The sequence below is a fragment of the Platalea leucorodia genome (genome assembly GCF_965183815.1).
Source record: "Platalea leucorodia genome assembly, chromosome: 3".
Taxonomy (NCBI): Eukaryota; Metazoa; Chordata; class Aves; order Pelecaniformes; family Threskiornithidae; genus Platalea; species Platalea leucorodia.
In genome coordinates this window covers 43,919,383-43,945,329 of record NC_138825.1, presented here as the reverse complement: position 1 = coordinate 43,945,329, position 25,947 = coordinate 43,919,383, and the positions used below count along the sequence as shown (strand labels likewise).

The 25,947-nt window shown below is 36.8% G+C and overlaps 1 protein-coding gene across 1 annotated transcript in view; it reads left to right on the top strand.

The window, feature by feature from the left end:
• RYR2 (ryanodine receptor 2) overlaps positions 1 to 25,947 on the top strand; it is a gene marked incomplete at both ends in the record, with an annotated part of 441,781 nt that overhangs the window by 208,584 nt on the left and 207,250 nt on the right. Inside the window, 5 exons of the mRNA XM_082305460.1 lie at positions 5,438 to 5,602; positions 7,188 to 7,309; positions 10,318 to 10,501; positions 11,221 to 11,356; positions 17,401 to 17,496. Of these exons, the coding sequence (XP_082161586.1) occupies positions 5,438 to 5,602; positions 7,188 to 7,309; positions 10,318 to 10,501; positions 11,221 to 11,356; positions 17,401 to 17,496 (703 nt within the window). The remainder of the gene's footprint in view (positions 1 to 5,437; positions 5,603 to 7,187; positions 7,310 to 10,317; positions 10,502 to 11,220; positions 11,357 to 17,400; positions 17,497 to 25,947) is intronic.

Genomic DNA, 25,947 nt, shown 5'->3' with positions numbered 1-25,947 from the left:
CCCAGACAATGCTTTTTTTTTTTTTTTTTTTTAAACCAGTTAGAAAAGCCATAGATATACTTAAATATTTTAGGACAATGCAGTGCAACTATATTGGCGAGTTCCTGTTGCAGTTAGTGTAGATCTCAACAGTTACTCTCCATTGAAGCAAGAGGGATAAAATAATTCATTCACTGATCCTCAAAACAGTCTTCAGTTGAGATTACTCCAAAAAGAGTGGAACAATATACTGGGCTCTACTGTTACATGGATTATTTAGTCCAAAAAATACTTGAGGGCAAGAATTATTAGCAATACAGAGATTATCTTTTGTTGATATGGAGAAAGTGGTTCATCTCTATTTTCTAAGTAGCATATGCATGTGTGAGATTAGACAATGTTGTATTTGAAGTTTCTTCACTTGTTTTTTTCAACCTGAGTTTGGACGTCTTATTTGGAACTATTTTGAAGATTTATATTTTGAAATGGTTTTGTTTTACCATGTTCAAACAAAAAAGTTAATATTTTTTGATTTGGTTGCTTTTAGTGACCAAACCTATTCTATGCTGAGCAGAGCAGAGATAAAAGGCTTTGGGGCATGCAGAAACATGTTGTGGTAGTCAATTCTTGAAGTAACATGAGAGTATTTTAAGAGGGGTCTATATGCTAATCAGCACATGACAGACATAATCTTACTAATATTTAAATATGGATTTGCAAAGAAATTGGAAGTCTGGAAGATCATATTTGATGTTAATTTTGTGGATAGCAACATTCATTTTAACTAAAGACTTACTTGGAAAGAATTACGGAGATAGGACAGGGGAGGAGTATATGATTTGCTCTTCATTGCTGAGGATGAATCCAGTCTCCTGCTTAGGACTTCTTAAAGGAGTGGCATGTTTCACTTTATTAGGATGCAGACATTATAAATTTTTTTAGGTGCCTTCCCTCTCTGGAAAAGAGTGTTAAATAAATATTTCAAAATTATAGCTGTCCTAGAAAGGGTTCTGTAGAGAAGATAAGCAGTTTTAGGGGTCTCTTTTCCTCCGAGCACGTATGGACACCAACCTTTCACTTGTGGTGTTGTATGCAGTTAGTCCAAAATAATTATTCCTGGATAAGAGGCAGCCCCTAATCTTCTCTGTTGAATACAGAACATTAATAGTGGGAGTACGTCAAGTGGCTAGATCTTTCTTATAGCAGTTCCAGTCCTTTTTTGCCACTGCTTTTCAGGTAGGAAGTGGAAGTGGAACATTCTGGTACAGAAATTGAAAAATTAGATCAGAATCCTCTACATGTTAAAATTAATTAAATATCTCAGCAAAATAAAGAAATGTGAAAGCTTAAAAACATCACAAGCCAAACAACACTCAGAAGATATGGACATTCTGAAGAGCTAACAGTCTCCTCTTTTTTCTTTTCCCCTCTGGGAATTGGACTTTATCTTCTGGTTATTATATATTACCCTAATAATTATCATTACATGAGAAATATATTAGCCTTTCAAGCATCTGAAATTCAGAAAACTCTTTTTTTTCTCTCTCGTAGTCTTGCTTCACTCAGCACAGGATGTCCACAGATATCTAAAATTTATTCCCCAAATATATGGCTCTTTTTATAGGCTTTGTAGTGATTAAGTTTTATGGATTTATTTTTCTCTCATGTTTGCTAAATATTGATTCTTTCTGATAAAAAGTATTAGCTTAATATCACTTTTCCACTGAAATAAGGTAATTTTCTTAATTTAGAAATGTTTATACATTCTATATAAAGTCTGCTTTTTCTCTCCACAGTCTTTTCCAGTGGACAGAAGTACATCAATTTTAAATAAAATTTCATGGCTTGTATTTTTTATATCTTCACCTGTTTCTTAATAAAGTTTAATAGGAAGTATATTAATGTCAGCTTAAAAAGCAGTCATGAATTAGCTTCTTCCAGTCAGTGAGATCTGCTAGAATGTCAGTCCTGAAAGTGTGCCACAAGAGGTGTAGGCTGGGTCAGATGACAAGAGATAAAATTGAAAGGACAAGCCTTAATTATGGGAATCCTTTCAGAATGTTATAAGGAACTAAACAGGAGCATTAGAGTGAAATATCACATTTAAGGCTAGGGTTCGTAGAATCATTTTTTTTCAACATTAAGATAAAACCATTTAAAATCATGTTGTCCACTTAGCCCACAAAAATTGTGGGAAGACTGGCTTGTATTCTTGTATGCATGGAATAAAAACTGTTTCTAGAGAGCACGTCCTTCTGGAGGACATCTGGCATATTTTTCAATAAGCCTGTTCATTTCCTGTGCATTCTTGTTGCTTTGCATTACTGAGGTGGTTTACAGACTGTTGCAAAACCCAATTGTTTCTGTTTCTTCCAGTGTAATGAATCAAGACTTTTGATCTTTCTTTAGAAAAAGTTGATGGTCTGAGAACGGGCCTAGACTGCAAATAAAACTGAAGCTTTTCTTTGTAAATATGCTGTAGGAAGAAGTAGCAGATGCTTATGTAACGCCAGGTTTTGGTAAGAGTGTAGTGGGCTGGAAACTTGCATCACGTCATGTCTATACCAATATGCAATTATTAAATGGTGTCATGGTGATTTCTGATGTTTTTCAGGTCCTGATTTTCACTGATGAACTATTTGGCAGCAGATAATGAGATTGATTCATTATATGTACTTTCTCAACTACCTGCTGTTTATTGGCATGAGTCCAGCACTCCGTTCAAATCTACCCCTTAATGAACAATTTGTGGTTCCTGTTCACTCCCCAAAAAAGCTCGATGTCTTGAAGTTCCCAAATGAATGCTCTAATGCCTGCTGCCCCCACACCGTCCCCTAGCTTTCCATCTTCTCTCCTGTATTCAGTCCAGCTTTCACTGTATGCTTTCCTGGCTGCTAGGTTTATTTGCAGGAAAGAGCTCAACTGAATGTGATTGAATTCAGTCTGGGCTGTAAACTTACACGCGGAGTTGTCAGTGTACTTCCATAGGTGAGGACAGAGATCTTGTTTGGCAAATTGTTGGCACTGCAATTTTTATGCTAAGTAAATTTAATGTTAATTCTAATTGGAAGGAAGATTGCAATATTAAACCCCTTCAATTTCTGTTATAGTCAGTCAATTGTAAAGAAAGTATGGAATAATATTCTGAATTAATAATCCCTTACTTTATTGACAGCACTTTATGAGAAAATTTGTGAATTCATATATTCATATCTTAAGAAGTTGGTTGTGAGAAGGCAGACTTGGGGAAAAAAAGAAAATCTTACAATGTAGAAGCACAGTATGTTCACACAGGTTCATACTGTCTTCTAGTTATGGATATAATTCAAAAGACTAGAGCTTGAAATCAGGCTGTCACTTCTTCCTATGGTAGCAGGACCTAATTTATTTTTCCCTGTATCATCATTTGTGTGCAATGTCCTACTATAAGTAGCTTTTCACTTTCCAGCTGTTATTACATTCAGGTTATTTGTGCTAGCTTTTGAATTGAATACAAGAATTGAATACAGCATTTAGAGAAATGATATGAACAAAATAATGAATTAATAATGAAATAGAAGCACACCATGACTCACTAATTGGCATCAGATGTATTAATAAATCAATTATTACCATGTATCAATGGACAAGATTTTAATAAGAATTTCAGCACTTAAGGAATCAGACATTTACAAGATAGTGAAATTAATATCTGTATCCAGAAACAGTTTAGTAGTCTGAATTGATGAATATATTATCTCTGGAAGCTTAATGTTATGAAAAGTAATAATAAGAATTTCACCTGAGTATTAATTTATCTTTTTTTTTTTTAAGTGCTTCAAAATGCATTCATAATTGTAGGGTGAAAATCTAGTTATATGACATCTCCCTTTACTTAATACATGCTTTTTAAAATCCTTTAATAAATTAGAGATTGTTTTCTGTTCATTTCAAAACCCAGTCTTTGTCATCTTTTACTGTGAAGCTGTCTCCCCAAATTGTCAAGGCAAATGTGTGTGGTGTAATCATTCTAATCTCTTCTGGTTGTAGTAGGATAGAACATTTAGAAGTTTTTGTCTCACAATTTGTAACACTACTCTGAGGAACTGAAGGAAGTGGCTCTACTGCTGATCAGGAGAAGCAGAGAAGGTTGAAGCTGGTTTACACAGATGATTTTTTGAACAGTGGTGAAAATTAAGCAGCTTCTTCTCTGGGCATCTGTGAGCGTATATAGAAGCAGAATAGAGGGAGTTACTGCGCTGGTGAACCTGCCTGCACTCTTGAGGTTGTGAAAGGGAGAGCAAAACAACAACTGCAGTATTATAGTAGTCTCGGTTTCAACTGCAACAATTGTGATGCATTCCCTCTCCTCCCAGAAGAATGATGAATAGTTTCTCTATCAATAACTTGATCACATGAGTGAGAACTAATGAGTCAAAGTGGTTTTGGTTACTCTCAATGGAGATTTTTGCCTGAAATGGAGCTAGTGGTGAAAGCCTCAGGATCTTGCAGTCAAGAAGGTCAAAGTCCCCTGAGAAGTTTTGAGTATAACTACATTAACATCCTTCCTACAATTAACAAGATAGATACTGATCCTTCGTAACATGGTTTTTTCCATACTTACCTTTGGATTTAACAACTAGCGCAGACAGATGAGGTGTATCAGTCAGTTGAACCATACGCTTTTGGAGAGATTAAATGGATGATCTGCCACAAAGCAGGGTGCATAGGCTGTTTGTCTTATAAACTGATGTCTGTGGGGAAGGAGTTGTTTCTTAGAAGAGCTAGATATTGGCGAACACCGCAAATTAGTTACAAACTGTAGTCTTGGGATACTAAATTTCCTCTCCTGAAACGACTGCGGTCCGTATAGGACACCAGCTGGACTGATGCATGGTCGTGCCATTCTTCTGCTACTGCATGTCGACAGGCCCGTCACAAGCACACGGAAATGGATTTCTTTTCTCAGGAAATACCGAGCCCATTGTTGGGCAGTAACGGGCAGTGACAGGTTAAAGACCATCTCTCTGAGACAGTCGGAAATAAATTGTAGGGAGGTGCTCATCTTTTCCAGGCTGGAAAAAAAAAATCCCCAAGGAAAAGCTTCTGGAGGTTAACGCCTGGTTCAGCTAGGGGTTTCAGTGTATTTGGTCTTGTTTTGTAAGCTTTTATGTTTCAGTAATGACGTGTACGGTCAATTATGATCCTCGTTCTTTCCTAGGCAGGTGAAATGAATACACCTGGCTTTCCTGGTGTAATAAGCTAGATTTTTGTGTGGATGGGATCTCTCTCTCCATCTTTTGCCTAAATATTTAACTAGAAGTTACACTTTTGCCAGTTTTTAATCATTTTATTAAAGAAAGATCTCAAATATTCTTTTAGGTCCTCTTCTGGACAATTGCCTAGTCTGCAATATTTTAATGCAAATATTAACGTGTTGGTTATTGTTCTTGTATACAATTTTTTTCTTCTTCTTCAGGAAAAGTTGGACATAGGGACAAGAAAAGAGGTGGATGGAATGGGAGCACCTGAAATAAAATACGGGGATTCAATATGCTTCATACAACATGTAGATACAGGCTTATGGCTCACGTACCAGTCTGCGGATGCAAAGTCTGTAAGAATGGGTTCCGTGCAGCGGAAGGTAAGGCTGTGAATAGGAATGCATTTCATTCGGTCACAGTCTGGTGTGGCGGGGCGGGGGGGACAATGAAGGGAACTACGGGAGACAGTTAATTTCTGGGTTTCAAATATTTGAAGCATGTCTTTGTTTCATTGTGAAAGGTTTCTTTTTAGTCACGTGTTGAAAAGTTATGTGATGTACTGAATTCTTAAACTGAAGGCCAAAGAAAGTGCATGTGTTAGCCTATAGGCGTTAACCCGAAACCATTGATAAATCTGGATACACTTGATGTCAAACTAAAATATTAGTAGTAGCCTGTCGAATATGCTAAAATTCCTTTCTTCAATGTGCTGTAGTTTGGATTGAAGAGGCTTTTAGTTCAAGGTCTTTTCTTTCCTCTTTTGGACTGGAATGTTCAAGTATTGAGCCCTGAGGTGTTTCTTCTTTTAAAGAATAACCATGGCCAAGCAGAATGCTAGCTCAGCATAATAAAGTAGGAAAAAGATTCTTTTACAACTTAACACATCTTCCAGAAGCTACATTTGTGTTCGTGTTTATTGTAAATGTATAACTTTGCAGGAACTTATTTGTCAGCAAGGAAAAAATGTTTTAGCCTTCTTTAAGAAAAAAACAAAAAAAACCAAAAAAAGTGATGTTTATCCACATCATTGTGGTATTTTCTGTGACTGTTTTACATGCCAGAGCTACAAAGCTAGAGCAATATCTGGTATACTTGGAAGGTCATGCCTTATAATTTTTTATATATATATATATATGTATATGTATATATATATATATATATGAAATTTGTCTGTATCATTTATGTGTATATATATACACACACACATATATTCTATAAATATTTTATATAAATATATATTTAGGAAAAAGTGCTTATATATGTGTAAAATTTTAGTGATTATAATACTAATAAAATTAATAATTATAGTAATTGTAATACTTAATTCTAAAATAACTAAAAATAAGATACATTATTTAATAATTTAGTAATGTAAGTAATATAAATACTTCGTGTGTGTGCGCACGTGTACGTGTGTGTGTATGAAAAAAACATTTTTACCTAAAATAGTTTAAAATATTTATGTAGATTGGATTGAATACATTCAGAGCTATGATAACTAACCATGAAAAACTGTAAGTTATCGGTAGTTACTCAAGGCATAGTCAGAAAAGAAGGCCAATAACATCCTTGGAAATCAGGACCAGTAAAGAATACCTGTTTACGCCTTGTCTGTACTTTAGGGACCTGCTGCTGTATAAGGGAACTATTTTTAAGGTTGACAAAACCAAACAAGAAACAAAAACCCTTAGACTTTTGATTTTTTTAAATTAGTTTTTCATAAAGTGTAGTGTTTACAGAAGCTATGGCTTTGAGATTATTATGGCACTGAACCTGCTGGCTCAGTACAAGTGTGTCCTTGGACACGAGGAAGTAAAATGTGGGATTATCTGTTTTTCATTAAATTCTTTTTTTTGTATGTGACTTCATAACTTCCTAGCCTGCCTTACTATGTGAGTTTTCATACCTGTTATTTGTGAATAATGTTTCATTTTGCGGTGACTGCTTTTTATTTTTGTATTGCAGGCAATAATGCACCATGAAGGTCACATGGATGATGGTTTAACATTGTCCAGATCTCAGAATGAAGAATCCCGTACAGCACGTGTCATCCGTAGTACAGTCTTCCTTTTCAACAGGTTTATAAGGTGTGCTTTTAAAATGATCTTTTCATCCGTTTTTTTTTCCTCTTTTATTTTACTCAAAGTGGCCATTAACACAACAGTGAACAGCTTAGCTCTCAGAAAAAACAGATGAATATTTCTGAAAACAGACTTTATGCCAATTCTTTATGTTATCAGCAGAGCTGTACCTTGAGAGGTATTGGCCAGTTTCTTTTCTCTATCTTCTAATATTACTTTGTTCAACCTTGATTTGAATGCATAAACATACTGAAAAGGCAAACAAACCATAAAAGAGAGATTTTTCTTTGCCAAAATTTGCTGTAAGTCATGCAGTGCATCATTTAGCTCTCTCTTTTCTAAGTATGGTTTTTAAAAGTGCTCTTCCTTGAACAACCTGGAAGGACATAACTATATAACTACAAACTTCTACAAGACACAAATATGCTGAAGAAGTTAGTAGCCTCAAGAAAAAGTTTTTCTTAGAAGTATGAAATTACACCTTCTTTCTACCCTCCCGTTACACTTTCTTTATTTGTTCCCTTTTAATGCTACTCGTTTCTTTAATATTTTTGCAATATATAAAATGTTTTATTTTATAGTACTTTAGCCATTTAAAAATGCTGCCAGATCTATGCAATTTGCATTTATCTTCCTACTCCAAATGTCCTCCTAAATAACACTGATAAAATGCTAATTCTCAAATGTTTGTGACTTCAGTAATTGATGAAAGGCCCCTCTCATCATGGTAGCTGGCATTAGAAAAATGATGGTATGCAATAAGACTATATAGAATGATAAGAATTTCATAGGAACTCATTTGTCACAAGAGAAGACAATGTGGGAGACGGTGACCTGAAGCAACCAGTCCTAAATCAGTGCACAGCTGAAGACATAGACATGTCAATTTGTTGAAAAACATTTACCCGGGTACTTAATAACAGAGAAAAACGCCTGTCAGGAGAATTGCCTACTGTATGAAATTTAAAATACAAAAGAAATGCAAGCCCTAGGTCACTTTGTAAATAATACATTTTCTTAGAAGCTTCTAAGAATGCCATAAAAGATAAGGACAGAGAAAGGCAATTTAATGATAAGGTTTCAGAAATCAAGGTACTACTAAATTACAGTGGAGATTTTTGCAGAGTGCACAGGGAGTCCAAGGTAGTGTTTAACAATTTTTTTTTGGCAGGATGTTACTCCAACAAGAAAAAGCTGAATTGGAGAGGATAAAAATTATTCTCGTGTGTGCCCCAGTTCTTTTCCACGAAGTCAGTAGAAAAATTGCACTTCAGATAACGTGATCACAATAAAAATTACGTTTTAAAGATAACTTTTGTAGCTATCTTTTTGAAACATTGCCGTGTTTATTCTGATATTTTTATTCTTCAGCAGTAAATAGTCCTACTAAGTTCATAGTGTTTCCTAAATTTAGAAGTTTTGCAGCCCTAATTCACCATTTGAAATTAGAGTGACATGCCAGTTGAAAAACAAACAAACAAACAGACAAAAAAAAACCCAAACCAACCAACCAACCAACAACCATTTCCCCCCCCCGCCTTATCAGTGTTGTCTTAATCCAGCAAAAAGCGGAGTATAAAATGGGGCTTCTGCTCCATATCGTGGCCTGGAGGGGAAATCCTGGGAGCAAGCAGGGTGCTGTGCAGCTTGGGAGAGAGGACTGGCGAGGATGGTCATGGATTGGGTTGTCGGGGACCTTTGGTGCCTCTAATGAAAGAAGAGAGGGAGGTGAGCACAGGGCTGGGAGGGTGCCTGTGTGGACATGGCGGGCTCCTCTGCCAGATGATGCTCAGTGGTCTTCAGGTCAGCATAAATGGAGCACCGGTGAAAACAAAAAAGACCTTTTTGCTACATAGCTGGGTTTTACTCAAAAATGCGCTAGCAAAAAAACCCTTTTTACAATGGCAGAATTGAGAATGAGTCAAAAGAGAAATCATGAGTGTCAAATGAACCCCCTCTTCCTGCTGCGTGCCACCAGGGTGGGCCCTTCCCTTCAGGGCTGCTTCTCTCCCAGCGCCTCAGGGCCCTGGCTGGCTCCTGCAGAGTTTCAGGATCCTCTGGATCTTTCCCTCCTCCCTGAGGGCTATGTTTGCGGGCCCTCAGCACCCCTGGTTTCTCTGCCCCTCATGGCCCCTCTTGCTCCTTCCAGAAGGTTCTGGCGGGCCTCCTGCAGGCCCTGGCTGGGGCAGCCCCCTGCCCAGCACCTGCCCAGCACCGCCTTCCTGAGGGGAGCCAGGGAGGTGCAAGGCAAAGCACTCGCCTTCCACTTGCTGTGTGGCGCTGGTGAGGTCTCAGCTGCAACAGCTGTATTTCAAGAAGGATGAGGTTTAAATGGAGGAGAAAGGTGTATCAGGGGGTCGGAAAGCACAGCGCTGAGGAAAAATTGGATTGTGGGGTTGTTTGGGGATTCAGCTAAGCAAGGGGCAGGTGCAACATGGATGAGAACGGCCTGCCCCCCGCTTCTAGACGACAATTATCATGGACTACAGCAAGGCCACGCTTGAATTGTATATCAGGGAAACAAAAAGGCTATGAAGTGCTGAGGCAGAGCGTGTGGAAGAGCTGCATCTTCCAGCACCGAAGAATGGGTCAGAGACATGCTTGAGAGCCTGTATGGACTAGCTGGGCCCTCTTCAGCACCATAGGATTGATCATTTGGCTTCTGTCCATTCCAGCCACATGATGCTTTGAACAGGTTTACAATATCATCTCTTTATCTTTCAGTCTGTCTCTGATACTGCTAAATGCGTAGGTAGAATATTAAAATGTGTTTCCTGGATTTCAAAAGTATTTAAGGGAAACAACATTTTTGATGCTTCTGTTTGGGAAGGGAGGGGTTGATCATTAAGTGGAGAGTGGGGCAGACATAAATCATTGTTGAGAAGTTAACGTACCTGTCAGAAAATGAATCGAGCTTTGACATCTAAACAAACATAGCTTTTAAACCAATAAATTGTTTAAATGATAAAATAAATTCGTTCCCAATACTCAGGAGACTTTGCATCTTATTGTAGGGGCCTTGATGCTCTCAGCAAGAAAGTGAAGTCTTCCACCGTCGATTTGCCTATTGAGTCAGTCAGTCTGAGCCTTCAGGACTTGATTGGCTACTTTCACCCCCCCGATGAACATTTGGAGCATGAAGACAAACAAAACAGGCTCCGAGCACTGAAGAATCGCCAGAACCTCTTCCAGGAAGAGGTACTTCTCTCAGTTTTACTCCTGATTTTCCACCATGTTTGCAAGTATTCTCTCACAGTGTCTGTAGCGTTTGATGTCTAATCTGGAAGATGTTTGCAGTGTTTGTTTTTTTTTTTGTCCTGTAAGAGTCAAACTATTTGCTACATTTATAATCGCTTTAGATCTGTTGATTTTCTCGTACATTTAAAGAAATTCATTTAAGACCTTACTTCCTTTTTTTTATTTAAAAAAGATTAGATATTAGTATGACCTTGTGCCCTGAATTCTGACCATAATTTACTCCTTACGTGTGAATTAGTTTCTTTGGTTATAGCTTAATCTCTTGATGCAGAAGGATGTTTTGGTTTAATAAGTGTGCTTTAAGTATTTTGTTTAATATTGTCATTTCTCTGGTAGTGATAGGTGCCTATAATTAGTCAGATGCCTAAATGCCTTCTAGAATGGAAACTTGCCTAAAATTAAGTCTGGAATACTGTTTATTTTTTGTTTTATTTTGACCATCCTAAATGGTAAATTTTTATTATCACAGTCAAAGAAAACTTTTCTATAGGGATTGCTTGTTTGACTCCACTTGTCAGACTCCATGTGTATATTCTTGTGTTTTGCATATCCTGTCTTTCATGTTTTGTTTTTCTTAGATTTCTGAAAACCTTATGTGTTTGCACCTAAACAATATTTTTTTTTTTTTCTGTGACAATCTGAGCCTTTTCATTTTTTAGGGTATGATCAACCTTGTTCTTGAATGTATTGATCGCTTGAATGTATACAGCAGTGCAGCTCATTTTGCAGATGTAGCTGGGAAGGAAGCTGGAGAAGCATGGAAATCTATTCTGAATTCTTTGTATGAATTACTAGGTAAGACATATTATGGGTTACTTGGATTGTTTTAGCTCAAAATAATACTCAGATTAAAAAAAAAACACGTACCTGTTTTAGTGTAGAAGACTTTCCACTGTGTAGAAATTTAGGGTACAAATTAAACAAGATTTTTGCATTTCCAGGTCCTTGCATGTGGTTAAGAATAAAATACACTGAAAATATTGAAATAATGTGATTTTTCTAATAATAGTTATTATGATAAATAACATGTTTCTGACTTCAATTAAATGAATGAATGCTTTTTCATATCATCGTATTGCTGGTATATCTTGTATACTGTCCAAAAATGTGTGAAAAAAAATATATGTGAATATGTCATTGCTGTGTTAAGGAGCTGTGACATTGTGGTCAGTTTTGTAGAAGTCTATGATTTTTCACGTCTGGCTGCAGAACTGCAACACAAATCTAAAGCTTCTATAGCCAAGACCTCTCTCATTAGTCAGTAATGACCAGTGACTCCAGCATTATATGAGGATACAGTGTACCATGGAAAGGTACAGTGTTTTAGATGCAGTATATCACGAAGGTCTTGTCCACCTGCAGTCACTGAAAATATCATAGTGTCTGCTGTAAGTACGTAAGTGTTGGTGTCTGTTTAGGTAGTAGTATTTAGTTGCCTGATTTGTTTGCTCACCAATTTGAATTGCATTTGTTATTTATGTTGTATTGTGACTCATTGCATAGGGTTATTAATCCACTACTATAACTGCCTGCATATTCACTCCTGCCGAGTTGTTAATTATCTACAAAAGGTAACTTTACTGCCTAAGAGACCAATTCCTTGCTCCTCTGTCATCAGGTTTTCTCAGTGCCATAAGTCAGCCTAAATAATAACATTAACATTGACCTTAAGTGACTGAGGACAGTAATGTGTCCCTGTCGTTAAGCAGTCCTTTGTGCAGGCTGCATACATGTGCCTATGCTGCTTTTATTCTGTAACACACCAGCTCTAATGTGAGGGCCTGCTTGTCTTTGAACTTTGTGCATGTTTCGGCAAAAGCTTGAGTTTGGACAAAGTCCTCATGCAGGATTATCATCGTACTTTCCAGTAAAACATAAAACACTTCATGTATCATTTATACTCATAAAATCTCACTCCTGAGAAATCTGGTATTGAAAAGGTATACAAGTGATGTTATGTTATACATGAGTTCCATTAAAAACTCCACAACTGAATACTGAGTTTGTAAAATGAAGTGAGTCAAGTGGTTAGGAAGGGCCCAGTTGAACATAGTGTGTGTAGTATGGCTGTTTTGTGGGTAGGCATTGTGAAACATGATCACATACTAGTTTTGCTACAGGACCCATTCCTTATGTAGTGCTCATTTATTACTGGTATTTGTAATATTTAATTTTCTCTTTGCTGCTCCGTGTGTGGCACTGAACCTTATTTATTGTGAGCCTTTTAATTCATGTTTGGAAAACAGAGCTATTATCTTGGAGTTCTTTTGTGCCATTTATGATTAGTGATCTGAATAATTAGAAATATTTATAAGCGTTCAGTTGGAAACTTCTGTAATAAGGCAAACAGAAGGTATTATCTCCCGTTCACTCGGAGAAACTGATACAGAGAGAAATTTAGGTAAAAAGACTCTACTAATGCTACTTCCCAAATTAAGAGCTGTGGGATCTGACCTTTTCAGGATATTCAGCAGTATTTCATGTGTGTGAGGCATACTGAAAACTTGCATTCCTCCAAATTCAGAGGCACAGAAAATGAAATTTTAATGGCATGCCTCACTTCACGTAAACTCTCCTTAGTACCCAACAGCAAAGTGAGGCAACTGAGACAGGAGTTCTGTATATAGTACTGTTACAAAGCTTTTCCATAGTCAAAGTAGGTCCATCATCTTGTGCTCTTGAAGAAGAAAATAATCGGGGGGTGAGGGGGGGGAATAACGAGCATATGGTGCGCAGCCCTTGATAAAACCAATGAGATGCTCCTGTCTGGCTCACTACCTTTTTTTGTCAGAGGAAATAGAAGTTGACACAGTAAATATCATAGAGAAAACCAGAAACCCTCTCCTTTGTTCCGAGGAATCATGGAAAGAGCTAGCTGAGCACTGGCTGCTGTCACCATTCTTGCCACAGGCTGTTAGAGTACAAGGCGGTTGCTGTGGCTGTGGTTCTGGTTGGGGAGCTGCTGAGATCTACCACCTCTATGTAGCTGAAGATTATAGCGTGATGCATATGCACAGGTTGGAAGGGTGACCAAAAGTGTCATTTCCTAACATTGGATTGCTAGATTTTTATCAACATTATAGGGTAATTTTAATGCTTTTGATTTCCATGGTTTTTATAGTTGTAATCTAAATACACCCTCTATACCCTCTCTCCAGTCCTGTAACTTGCAGCATAGTGACAAGTGAGTTGGACAGCATGTGGGTCAAAAGCAGGACTGGAACTTCAGATACGTCAGACTGCTTTGGTTTCAGCTAAGAGTAATTTGTAACAATGGTACACTGTTGTCCTTTGTATTGTAATTCTATATGAAAAGCTGCTTCAGAGGTAGATGGGAATTTTTGCTGGTGGATTTATGATGAAGAAATTTTGTGACTTGGGAAAGTGAATTATATTGTAGGTTCTTGAGTGGAGTGTCCAGATCCTTTCCCTCTTTTTTTTGCTCCTATCTTATGTTTTTCAAACTGGTATAGGCCTTTCTCATGTTTGTTTGGATGTTACAGCTTCATTCTTCACTTATCTTTGCCAATGTCTGTCTTCCTTCAGAACACTATGGGCTGTTACAGAAAATGAAGAAAATATTTCTTGCTGTTTTAAGTATATTTCAACAAACAACCCATATAGCTTTGGCTATTCATGCTTGCTAGCAACCAGATTGTTTTGTCTGAATTTTTTGAAGGTAGCTCAACCATTGGCAGGCAGAAAGGGTAGCAAATTTTATCTTTAACAGTTAAAATTTGGAAAAGATGCATGAAACTAAACTAAGCTTTGACAGTGAAAATGATACTAAATCTTAGTGTGAGCTTCTCATCACACCAGTATTACTGTTATGTTTTCCCTCCCTCTGCCTCACTCTTTACTCAGCCTAATGCGTGAATGAATCCTTGAAAATGTGATATTATGTAATGTGATTTTTAGGGATGTCTGCTTTTCCAACCCTGAGATAAAAAAATCATCTAGAAGGAACACTGGTAAAATTTTTACATCTTAATCTATCTTTCAGCTCCTATATGCCCGCTAAGTAAAATGAATCTACTTGAGGCTTTTTTTTAAGGTGATTATTTCATGTATACTAATGGTAGTTGAGTTATTAAGAATCAATTAAAGAAGTTATGGCAGGAACTATAAACATTTAAAAGTATCTAGACTAGGTCCAGAGAGTTAATGTCTCAATGAAATCAACTGATGACCTTTTAGAGAATAGATGATGGAGTATAAAAGTCTGTGGTTGGGTAATTCACAGATGTAGGGGAGTGTTGAAGTTTTTTTAAGTTTAGTTTGTTTTATCTCGTTACATTAAGCACAGCTCAGATAGACTGGAGAAAGTAGTGGCTTCATTGCAGAATCATTTCTGTAGAAGTCTGAAATTTCCAATTGACAAGGCCAGAAAATACCTTCTGAAAGAGCCTACTTGTCCTGTACCAAGTATTGTTTCCATGGACTTGTAGTGAGAACAGTGCACAAGCTTTTTTTGACTTCCCAGTGTACATGCCCCTCCACCCCCTTACATTACTTCCCTAACTGCATTATCTTCTCGCGCCTAATGCATAAGAAGCCTGGCTTTGATCTGGCTATAATGAATTTGTACGTTGCTCTGTTGTGAATAATGCTGGAGCTGTACAGTAATTGCATGGATGACAAATGGATGTTGCTTGCTCAGTCTTGCTTCAGCAAATAGTACTTTTGTTTTGAGTCTGCACATAAATAAAAGTAAACTGTGATGCCACAATTCATGGCTTTTGTCATATCATTGACACTGTTATATATTTCACTGTGATGAGAATGGAGGCATTTACAGACTTTGAGTTGAGACTGGATACTATTGCATATAAAAATTGTAGAATCACAATGGTTTGGGTCGCAAGGGACTTTTGAAGATCATCTAGTCCAGCCACCCTCATCGTAAAAAAATTCCGTCCTTATATCTGGTCTAAATCTACCCTCTTTCAATTTAAAATGATTGCCGTAGATCTACTAAGGCATCTGTCCTTCCTCTATTACAAATACATACAATCACTCTGAACTTGTATTTGATCCTTTTGTATCACCAAAGATGTGCAGGAGTGTATGTAATGATGTGACTTTAATAGCTGACTGACCACATCGTGGGTTATTTTTTTTTTTTTTATTTCTTTAAAACTGGATGCTAGTCTTGTTCAGAGTAGTGGGCAATAAAAGAAGCAACTGTTGAATATTATTTTTTGTTTTCAATGTTAAGTGGCTGTGTGTATCATTTAATGCACAGCTTTAACCACTGAATACTAACCTTTCACAAACTTCTCCTTAGCTGCATTTATGAATCCATCTGTGTGTTATTACTGTTAATGAAGTGATATTTATTGATGTCATGTTAAGCAGTGAACTATTACTGCCTTCATTTTATGTTCGTACCTGAAACACAGTGAGATTATGTGGCTTGCCTATAATTAAAAAAATCGCTTACAGAAATAGGTGTTCCTTAGTTCTAATTGGTGTCTCTTAACAAGATGCTCCTTCTCTTACAATTCCCAAGTATTTTGAAATAACTATGGTCATGATTAATTAACTATGTAAGATTTCAGGGTATAGATTTGATATTATATAATACAGCAACAGAAATTTTTTTGTTTGTTTTGCTTGTTAGGGGTTGGGTTTTGGTTTGGTTTTTTTGTTGGGTGGTTTTTTGTTTGGTGTGGGTTTTTTTTTTTTTTTTTTTTGGTTTGTTGGTTTGGAGTTTTTTGTTTTGGGTTTGGTTTGGTTTTGGCTATGAAGCAATTGGATTTTGGTCTCTTTCCTCATGATACTAAACTGTCAGTGCAGTGACTTCTTTGCAGCTAACTCCAAGATTGCTTTTCCCCTCTGCAGATACAGTTTCATATCATATTTATCTCATGTGTCTGTAAGTTTAACCTTTTATAAACGAAACAGCATGAAAACATAGTTGCAATATAATACAAGGAATTTCTGCAGCAATGAAACATAGGTTTTAAGAGGCTGTTGCTTCTTAGCAGGGCCAACAGTCTCTGTTGCTGAAAATAACCATAGAAATTTCAGGTTGAAATATTTGTTGGCAGAATTGGAAAACAATCTTAAGAATAGCAATTTGCACTGTTCCACACACAAAACAGAAATCTAAGTGCCTCGCTCTTTTTTGGAGTGGAACAGATGCTTCTCGGAGAGCTCATGTGTATGCACATACATGCAAATGCACGTACTCCAGGACAGGGCAGGCTTGTGGGTGCCTACAGTGTTCAGTGAGATTTCTAGTCAGTTATACCCACCAAGTCAGTGCATGCATTCAGTCTACTTCAATCTTCAGCGTAAAGCATGAGGCTGAAACAGTTTCAAAACAGTTACTTCCTCCCTACAGCCCTGTCAAAAGTATGACAAACAGTTCCTGGACATCTATCTTGTTTTAGTTTGTATTATTCTTGAACAAAGGTATTCGATCAATAGAAAATAATTTACATTCATCACCTATGTTGTTGGCTTTATGTTCTGCTTTTCCAAAGTTTCCTGTCATTACAAGAATACTGTTTTACAGAAGTTTGTTTCTACAGTAGCAGCTGACTTTTGTGGTGTTGATACTGGCTACATCATGTGGAGCATTTTGCAGGGATTATTGAAGTGATTGTAAAGCCCAAATAATTCAAATACCTTAGAGGTCAATTTGATGCCAAGGGTATTTCTTATGCTTAAATCTAACCATCGCTCATGTTATTTAAATTTAAATCAAGAACATCAATAATTAAAGATTAAGAATCTATCTTAATGGATCCTTCCTGGAAAGACAAGACAGGGATTCTTTTAATTTAAACGGACTTATTGTAATTTTTTTTTCCTCTCTCTTTTTCCAATAGCGGCTCTGATTCGAGGGAATCGTAAAAACTGTGCTCAATTTTCTGGATCTCTTGATTGGTTGATCAGCAGATTAGAAAGACTGGAAGCCTCTTCTGGTATGTTTTTTAGTATTTTAACTTCCTTATTTGACCAGTTTTTCATTCTTTAAAATTGGCAATATACTTGTTCAGTCTAATAGTCATGAAGTTCTTCCTGTGAGAGAGTAAATTATATTCATAAAGTGAGATTTATATTTGTAACATTTTTACATATTGATTTCAGTTGTCGTTCTACCTTAAGTTCTGGCAGTCTTTCCTTTTCCTTGGCCAATTGGTTGTAACGTTACCTTTTAATTCAGGCAAACCAACCATTTGGCGAAGCAGTTGTTCCACAGTTTCAATTGTATTAAGTTGCTTTCTCTCTAATTCTAGTACTTTCTCTTGCCTTCTGTTTGGAAGTCTGCATGTTTTTCAGGTTTTGCGTCAAACTAAATATAATTATAAACCATATGAATGGATATAATTTGTCTGTTCTTGAAGGAGTGTAGTGGTAATATAGGGAAGTTCATGTATGCTACTTGAGTATGTCTAATAGATGGGTCTTTAGAAAATACCTATATGTTTGCATGTAACGGTGTTACTATGTATTCATAGACATTTCCTTTTTAATCACCTCTCTCTCTCCTAAGGTCTGAACTTCTGTTTGAAGTTAACAAGAAGGAGCATGCCTGAAACACATTTATGATTTAAGAATCTGGGAATTCTGTCTCACTTTAGACACAAATTCTTTAAGCTAGCTTATTTATTTTCTTTGTCATTACCTAATGTCTTATCTTCCTCCTGAACCACTATGTTAACACCTTAGTGTCCATGAGATGCAATTAGTCTCTGTGTTGCTCAAAGTGAAAGTAAATGATGTTTTGCTGAGCTGTGCTGTACTTCTCACTGAAATTGTGATCCTGAATTCTGTTTCCTTGGAAGCAATCTGTTCTCTGTAAACCTACTCTACCAACCAAATACATTGTATTTTTAAGTTTCCAGTGGACTTTTAAAAAAAAAATTGCAACTAAACTTGATCAAAAAACCTCTTTGGACTATATTGGGAAAACATATTTTTTGAGCAGAATAAGAAATAAGTAGTGTGAACACTGCACATGAGGTGAATGTAAATAATATCTTAAGAATTTCTCTGGGTGATATATGATTCTATTGGCATTGACAGCTTGCTACTGTGTGCCTCTTTACTGTCTTAAATGTAGTTATTAATATGATTGTAGTCTATAATAGGACCTTAAAGGTGGTTATCTGATTACCACATTTGGCATATGCTTATTTAAAAGAATAGTCTTCAGTACTTATTAGAATAATTATTTTGTGGTTTGTTTTTTTTAACGACACCACCCTATTTTCTTTAAAAGTGTGTGTTTGAAACATGCCACTGTAGTTTGATTTTGTAACCAGATGGTAGACAAATCTCATTGCATTAAAGAACCTCTGGTAAGTGTATCTTGAGGTTACTGAAGAGATACTAGGACTGTATTTCTGCAATTAATAGTGTTGATTTCATGGGTGATACTTGAGTCTCATGTCCCATTTTACTGATATAAATACAAACTTTTTCTTTTTTTCTTAAATGAAGATTTAATTAGTGTCTTTTTCACCGTAAAAATATGCCAAAATTACATCATCTAGGCATCTGAACAGTAGATAGTAATCAAATTTGGACGCAGCAGCTAAGAAATTATATTCAAATGGAGTGGTTAGTTCTGGACTCTTAAGACTGATTTTTGACTCTCTTCAAGCATGCTTTTCATGATGGCCGATTACATAAAGATCAAAACCCAAAGTAATACTGTTGGTAAGAAATGTCACTGCAGCCTGATCCCTGCCCAGCTCCCGGCCCCCCCCGCCTTGTTTTTCAAGATTAGTAAAAGTATTTATTGGAATTCAAAACAAAACAAAACAAAAACCAACATGCATAGTGTAAGGCCAGTGTTCTAAATTTTATTCCTACCAATGTAATACTTCTTGGAGTTCCACAGGTTACAGCAGTAACTGAAAACATGGTGATATCTTTTAGTATCTGATTTGCCAATTAAGTGAATCATAGGACATGAGAATAAAGAAATCATGAAAAAGGTGAAATTAGAAAAATGTTAACAGTTCCTTACAGAAAGCTTTATTTCTCACATGCACTAGACAGAAAAGTTAAACAACAAGCAGGAGCTCAAAGTCTAAATTAAGCTCTTATATCTGATAAGGAATTTGCCTTGCAAATTATTCCTCCCTATAACTAAAAGTGAAGAGGGAATTACAGAAAAAAAAATACAGATTGGAGAAGTTGTACATGTAATGCTCAGTAATGTTAACATATGAAATAATGTACACAGTAAAAGTAATTTTGGTTTGAGACATTTCAACTTCTTATATAGGTCATTAACATAATCTAGCATATTTTTTTTTTGCCATTATACAAATCGAGTTGCACTACTAGAAGAAACCACTAAATATTTACAAGAAGTGTATTTGGAATACACCTTCTAGTATAGAAGTTGAGAAAATTCTATGTTTTAAGTCCATAATGAGTAAAAAACAGTCCTGTGGAGAGAATTGTAAGCAACCAAGAAGCTAAAGACAATTTTGTAATGCTTGTGCTACCACAGGCAATCTCAGTTTCAATAGTTTCATTTGCTTAATGAATGTTAATGTTAATATACTTCTAATTTATTTTTTCTTTGTAATTTGAATATAAGAGCATTGCAGTATATTTTTTGTGATGTCCTGTATAATTTGTATTAATCTTCAATGCTCAGAATTGTAGTCCAACCAATTTAATAGAACTTCTTGTATTAAATGTAATAATAGTTTTACTGTAATACCAGATAGAGACTTGTCTTAACCTGTCTCTTTTTTTATTGCCTGGTTCTAGCTACTGTAACTGATATCCCTTGTCTGATATTCTTTGATCTTCTGTTTCTGGTTCATGTTTATCTTTTCACAGTAAATGTAGGTATCAAGGTGGATTTCAGGAGCTAATTATTAGTAGCACACAGAAGGTATTTTGAATCCACTGCAGGAAGAGCAACAGATTTGAAAAATATGCAATGCGTAGTGGTTGCTGTGTCTTTCTTACATTTTTATTGTCTGTTATTTGCTCTCTCTGTAGTTCATGTGTGCTTTGCTTTGTCATTACTATTAATACATATCATTTCCCCTCCCTCCCCTCTTCTGTTCTCTGCTCTCACTCAGCTGGAGCCTTTTCAGAGTTACAGGCTAAGAAATGTTTTCCAGTTGCAGTTGTGACTGTTTTGTGTTATATATAATACCTGTTACTGTTTTGTTGGAAGATGGCCTCCTGAGAGTCTTTCAAGCCTTATTTTCTGTAATTATGCTACACTAAGTTCAAAAGGCAGGAAGGTTTGTAGTCAGACCGATGGGCAGGGCAGTTGAAACAGTGAGAGAACACTGTAACACACCTTTCTGGTTACATATTTGTAGTTTATTCCCATCATCTTGTTGCTTTAGCATTGTGTGTTGTTTCATGAGCTGGAAGGAGCATAATAATCTTCCTTTCAATAATAATTTTTCATTGATTACAGAGTTGTCCTCAGGAATTAAAATTTCCTTTCCCATCCTGTTCTTCCCATTCCTGAATCATACTTCTGCCACAGATAGATGTGTCCTTGGATTCATTGACATCTTAAGGGAGGAATGCCAGGAAGGGAAGATGTCCCCCATTGTAAAAGTTCTTTGGTTTATATTAGACTGGTAGACATTTGAAAAGAAATGTCACAGGCATAACACAGTTGTTCTCATCAGCCTTTTGCTGTGGCATTAGTACATGAGAAATATCCCGCTGTCGCTGAGTATCCCAAGTAAAAATTGCAGTTGTCTCAGCCACAGATCACCATTTGGTGATCTATATAGTATATAACTTTATATTAATAATTGATAATTAATGTGTTATCCAATTTCTTACCTCGGTAGTCTTCAAAGGATCAGCAGCAACCATGAGAACAGATGTGTCCTATAGTAAACAAGGCGAATATGGTGTTTGTGTTCCCCTCAGCTTTGTCATCAAACATTCACGTACATTTTGTTTATTTGCCATAAATCTGTTCCCAAGATGAACTGACCCACAGCACTGGAAAATATTGTCAAATGTCAGTGGTAGGAGTGTTCTCCCTCTCAGAGCAAAGGGTGAACTGCCGTGGCGTTCACTAGCTGATTGGCAAGATCTGCAGTGGGTAATTGCGGTTGCAAAGAGCAGTTATACATTGATGCTTCTCCTCTTGGAAGTTTTTTCCTTTGTCAACTCTTGGGGCAAGCAGAGAGTTTAGAAGTCAGTTATTCTTCTCTTGGGGTGGAGGCTGGTATAGAGACTTTGAGGCATTTGCCTGCGTAAGCCCCTCTAGTCAGCAATGTTTCATAGAAGTATTTTTGCAGCATTTTGTTTCATGTTTTTGCTGCAGAGCTATGGCTTTAGGCTGGGGGACCTCTTCTACGATGCTATTTCTTCCTACTCCTGGCATGTATCTAATCTGTTTCAGCTGTGGTATGTTTATGCTGTGAATCCTTCAGCTGCTCAAGATATGAGGCAACAGGAGCATACGAGGCTAAATCTGTATCACTACTAGAGTTCTCAGCTGGTGTTACAGACAGTTAGCTGCTCATAGCACCGGTGTCTAGTTAGAGATTTGCTGATCATCCTATCACTGTAGCTAGTATATTAGGTGTAGAGATCCTAACCAAATAGATGTCATAACTGAACATTCGTGTTGGTTTACATTATTGTTAGGGAAACCTGCTCTGCAGATGCCATGATCTTCTTCCTTTCATGAACATTTGAGTAACAGAGAATTTAAACTGAAAAAAGCATTTAAAAATGGCAAAATCACAGGATAGATCTTTCCTCCACTACAGTCCACCTTTGGTGTGAGAGCACTCATCTAAGGAGAATGTTCTCGCAATTATGCAGTTGCATGGGATTTGGCTGCAACTTTCTTAATCTCAGTGTATTTCCCCAGTTGTTCATGGTGAAAGTATTTCCTAAGAGACCTAAGTTGACATCTGAAACTCTCAGGGCTAGGATTTTTAGAAATAATTCAAAACTTTGCGCTCAACTTTTTGGAGGTTCAATATGAAATTCATTACAACAGCTCTAAAAATGCTGTATTGCATGATTTCTGTTACGTATGTATTTTTAGAAATTAATCTCAAAGTGAAAGTAAGGTTTGAAAATTAAAACCTAAATGTTTATGTTTATGATATTATAGTAAGGTATGAGATGAATTCTGTAAACTGCAAAGTAATCTGGCATTGTAGTCATACTGCATAATGAACCTCATGGCATGCTGCAAAAATTCTGAAGGTACTAATATTTGCAATGCTCGTTTGTCCTGAGTTTTCTTCTAGGAACTAGGCCACTTGAACTGCTTCTCCATATGTTCTGGTAACATAACTTCCATGTTGCTTCCAAAACTGATTTTATAATTAAGACTTTTTCTGGTTTTGAGGGAGTCGGTTATACAAGATGCTAATTATGCCGTGCTTTAGTTATCTCGAGAGGCACAGTAGGTTCAGCTTTTAGTATGCAAATGTGCTCTTGTGATTTTATGTGGGATGCTTGCTTGCCAGATTTTAAGCTTTCTATGGCTTGATTGGGGTGAGAATATTCACTGTTTTAGTTTACAGTGGTAGATCTACAATAGGGAGAAATACTGGATTATATTACACCTTTTAAATAAGAATACCTGCCTGTGTATATTCACCTAAAATAATTAATTTATTTTCTAAGGTAGAGTGTGTGTGAGGAAGAAACTCCACGCTCTGTCAATCACACCAAAATTAAGTTCATCTTCAACACTGAAGTTGTTAGCTACATCTCTTGCAGGTGTTTTCTTGAATGTGTTGTGGTAAAGATTTGATGCCTGTTGTGGTTTAACCCCAGCCGGCAACTAAGCACCACACAGCCGCTCGCTCGCTCTCCCCCAGTGGGAGCGGGGAGAGAATCGGAAGGGTGAAAGTGAGAAAACTTGTGGGTTGAGATAAGAACAGTTTAATAATTGAAATAAAATAATAATAATGATGATGGTGATACTACTACTACTAAATTGTAATGAAAAGGAAGACAACAAAAGAGAGAGAGAGGGGAACAAAGCTCAGGAAAAACAAGTGACGCAACTGCTTACCACCTGCCGACCGACGCCTAGCCAGTCCCCAAGCAGTGGTCACTGCCCCCTAGCCAACTGCAACAGTTTATATACTGAGCATGACATCATATGGTATGGAATATCCCTTTGGACAGTTTGGGTCAGCTCTCCTGGCTATACTCCCTCCCAGCTTCTTGGGCACCTCCTTGGTGGCAGAGTATGGGAAGCTGAAAAGTCCTTGACTTAGTATAAACACTACTTAGCAACAACGTCAGTGTGTTATCAACATTATTCTCATGCTAAATCCAAAACACAGCACTATACCAGCTACTAGGAAGAAAAGTAATTCTATCCCAGCTGAAACCAGGAAAATGCCATAAACTATTATCAATAAAATTCCTATTTTCACTTTTTTCTTATCCTTGAACTAAAGATGTCATGAAAACAGAATAAAGGCATTAAATGTATAAACAGAAATTGTGAGCTGATTGTACAAATTCGATTAGAAATTGATTCAGTTCCTGATCTTCACTGAAGCAAAAGAAAGAAAATGAAGGTTTGTCCAAGTATAAATGTGTCTGAGAGTAGACCATGTTAGAAGTGAGATATCACAGGGGCTGAGTGAATAATGCAATGCAAATGCTTCAGCTGTCTCTTCAATGCATAAATTAAGATTAGATTAGTCTTTCACTCTGAAATATATTCCAGATGGGATTAACTAGTCTTCCTAAAATTTTAAAGGCATTAAAGCATAGGTAATAAAAAATAGAATAGGGCAAGTTAGTAATCTAATATCCTCCAAGTGAAGATTTTTGGAACCAGATAATATGCTTTTGAGTATTTTTTTTAAGGGCATGCATTTTATTCTAGTATTTTACATTATGACATTAGAGGAGTCAACATGGTGTCCTGAAAATATATGCTTCCTTTCATCTGTTAGTCATTAAGAAAGAATTTTCACTCATCTTTATCATAAACTCTGCATATCATACTGTTTGTGATATTTGTATTAAATTTGAACACTTCCTGGTTTACTGCCTCGAGCAACTCCAATGAAATTGGAACAGGTCCAGTTGTCTTTAATGTAGACAGTCTGAAAGTGGATCAGTCCAAACGGACATTGTACATTCATATGCAATTTTTTCTGAAATAGAGGGAATTTGCCCTTAGAACAAAATGTGTTTGATAATTAGCATTCAGATGCTGCAGTAATTGAAGAAGTTGCTGTGGCAGCTGGGTCTTACTGATAACATACATTTGTTATTGAATCTTTACATCTTCAAAGTATTTTTACTTGTTATTGAAAAGGTTAAGACTAGAAAATGAACCCTCTATACTATTTTAAGACAAAATTAAGATTATGAATCTACCTACACAAATCTGAAAATTCCAGGGTTATGGTTACCACCCTTTTACATTACGTGGTATCATTTCATATTGGTTTACTATTTATATTGTTAAAAGTATATTTCAGTGCTACAATGAGAGGTGGTAATTTTAAATTACCAAGTTTTGAATGCAGAGATTTCCCTTCATTCCCAGATCACTGTGGCACACAGTAAAGTTGTTGATCTTGTTACAGATTACCCCTCTAGATGGAGGATCCTTTTGTAACACTTTTCTTACCTCCCTAGGTACTATTACCATGTTCAAGTGACACTTGCCTGTCCAGGTGGCAGGCTGGGTGGATTGTACTCCTGCTATGTTGCCACAGGGCATCTACTCCTTTAGCTTGCTCTTGCGACTCTTAGGTTTTTATCCTTTTTATCAATATTGTTACTGTCAATATTGGAAGCGTATATCTATTGCAGCCCAGATCATACCGCTGCCAAGTTCAGGTTTAATATGTTCTCTTATTTGTAGTTGAGACTTTCTGCCTATACCTTCAAGGGCTACAGAATCACTTTGGGAGTTCATGTCTAGTTCATTATGTCATGGTTGTGACTTTTTTTGGAGCCACTGAACAGAACAGGAAAATTGTTTACAATATCTGTACAGGGTCACCTGCATTTTCTGTTTACATATGTATGACTCCGTCTTCAAATATATTAAAACACCCTTTGTGTGAAACCTTTTTACCAGATAAACCAAATTGTCACTGTATCTGTTGCTTCCATAGAATCATAGAATCGTTAAGGTTGGAAAAGACTCTTAAGATCATCGAGTCCAACCGTTAACCTAACACTGCCAAGTCTACCACTAAATCATGTCCTCGAGCACCACATCGACCCGTCTTTGAAATACCTCCAGGGCTGGGGACTCAACCACTTCCCTGGGCAGCCTGTTCCAGTGCCTGACTGCCCTTTCAGTGAAGAAGTTTTTCCTCATATCCAACCTAAACCTCCCCTGGCGCAGCTTGAGGCCATTTCCTCTCATCCTATCGCTTGTTACTAGGGAGAAGAGACCGACCCCCACC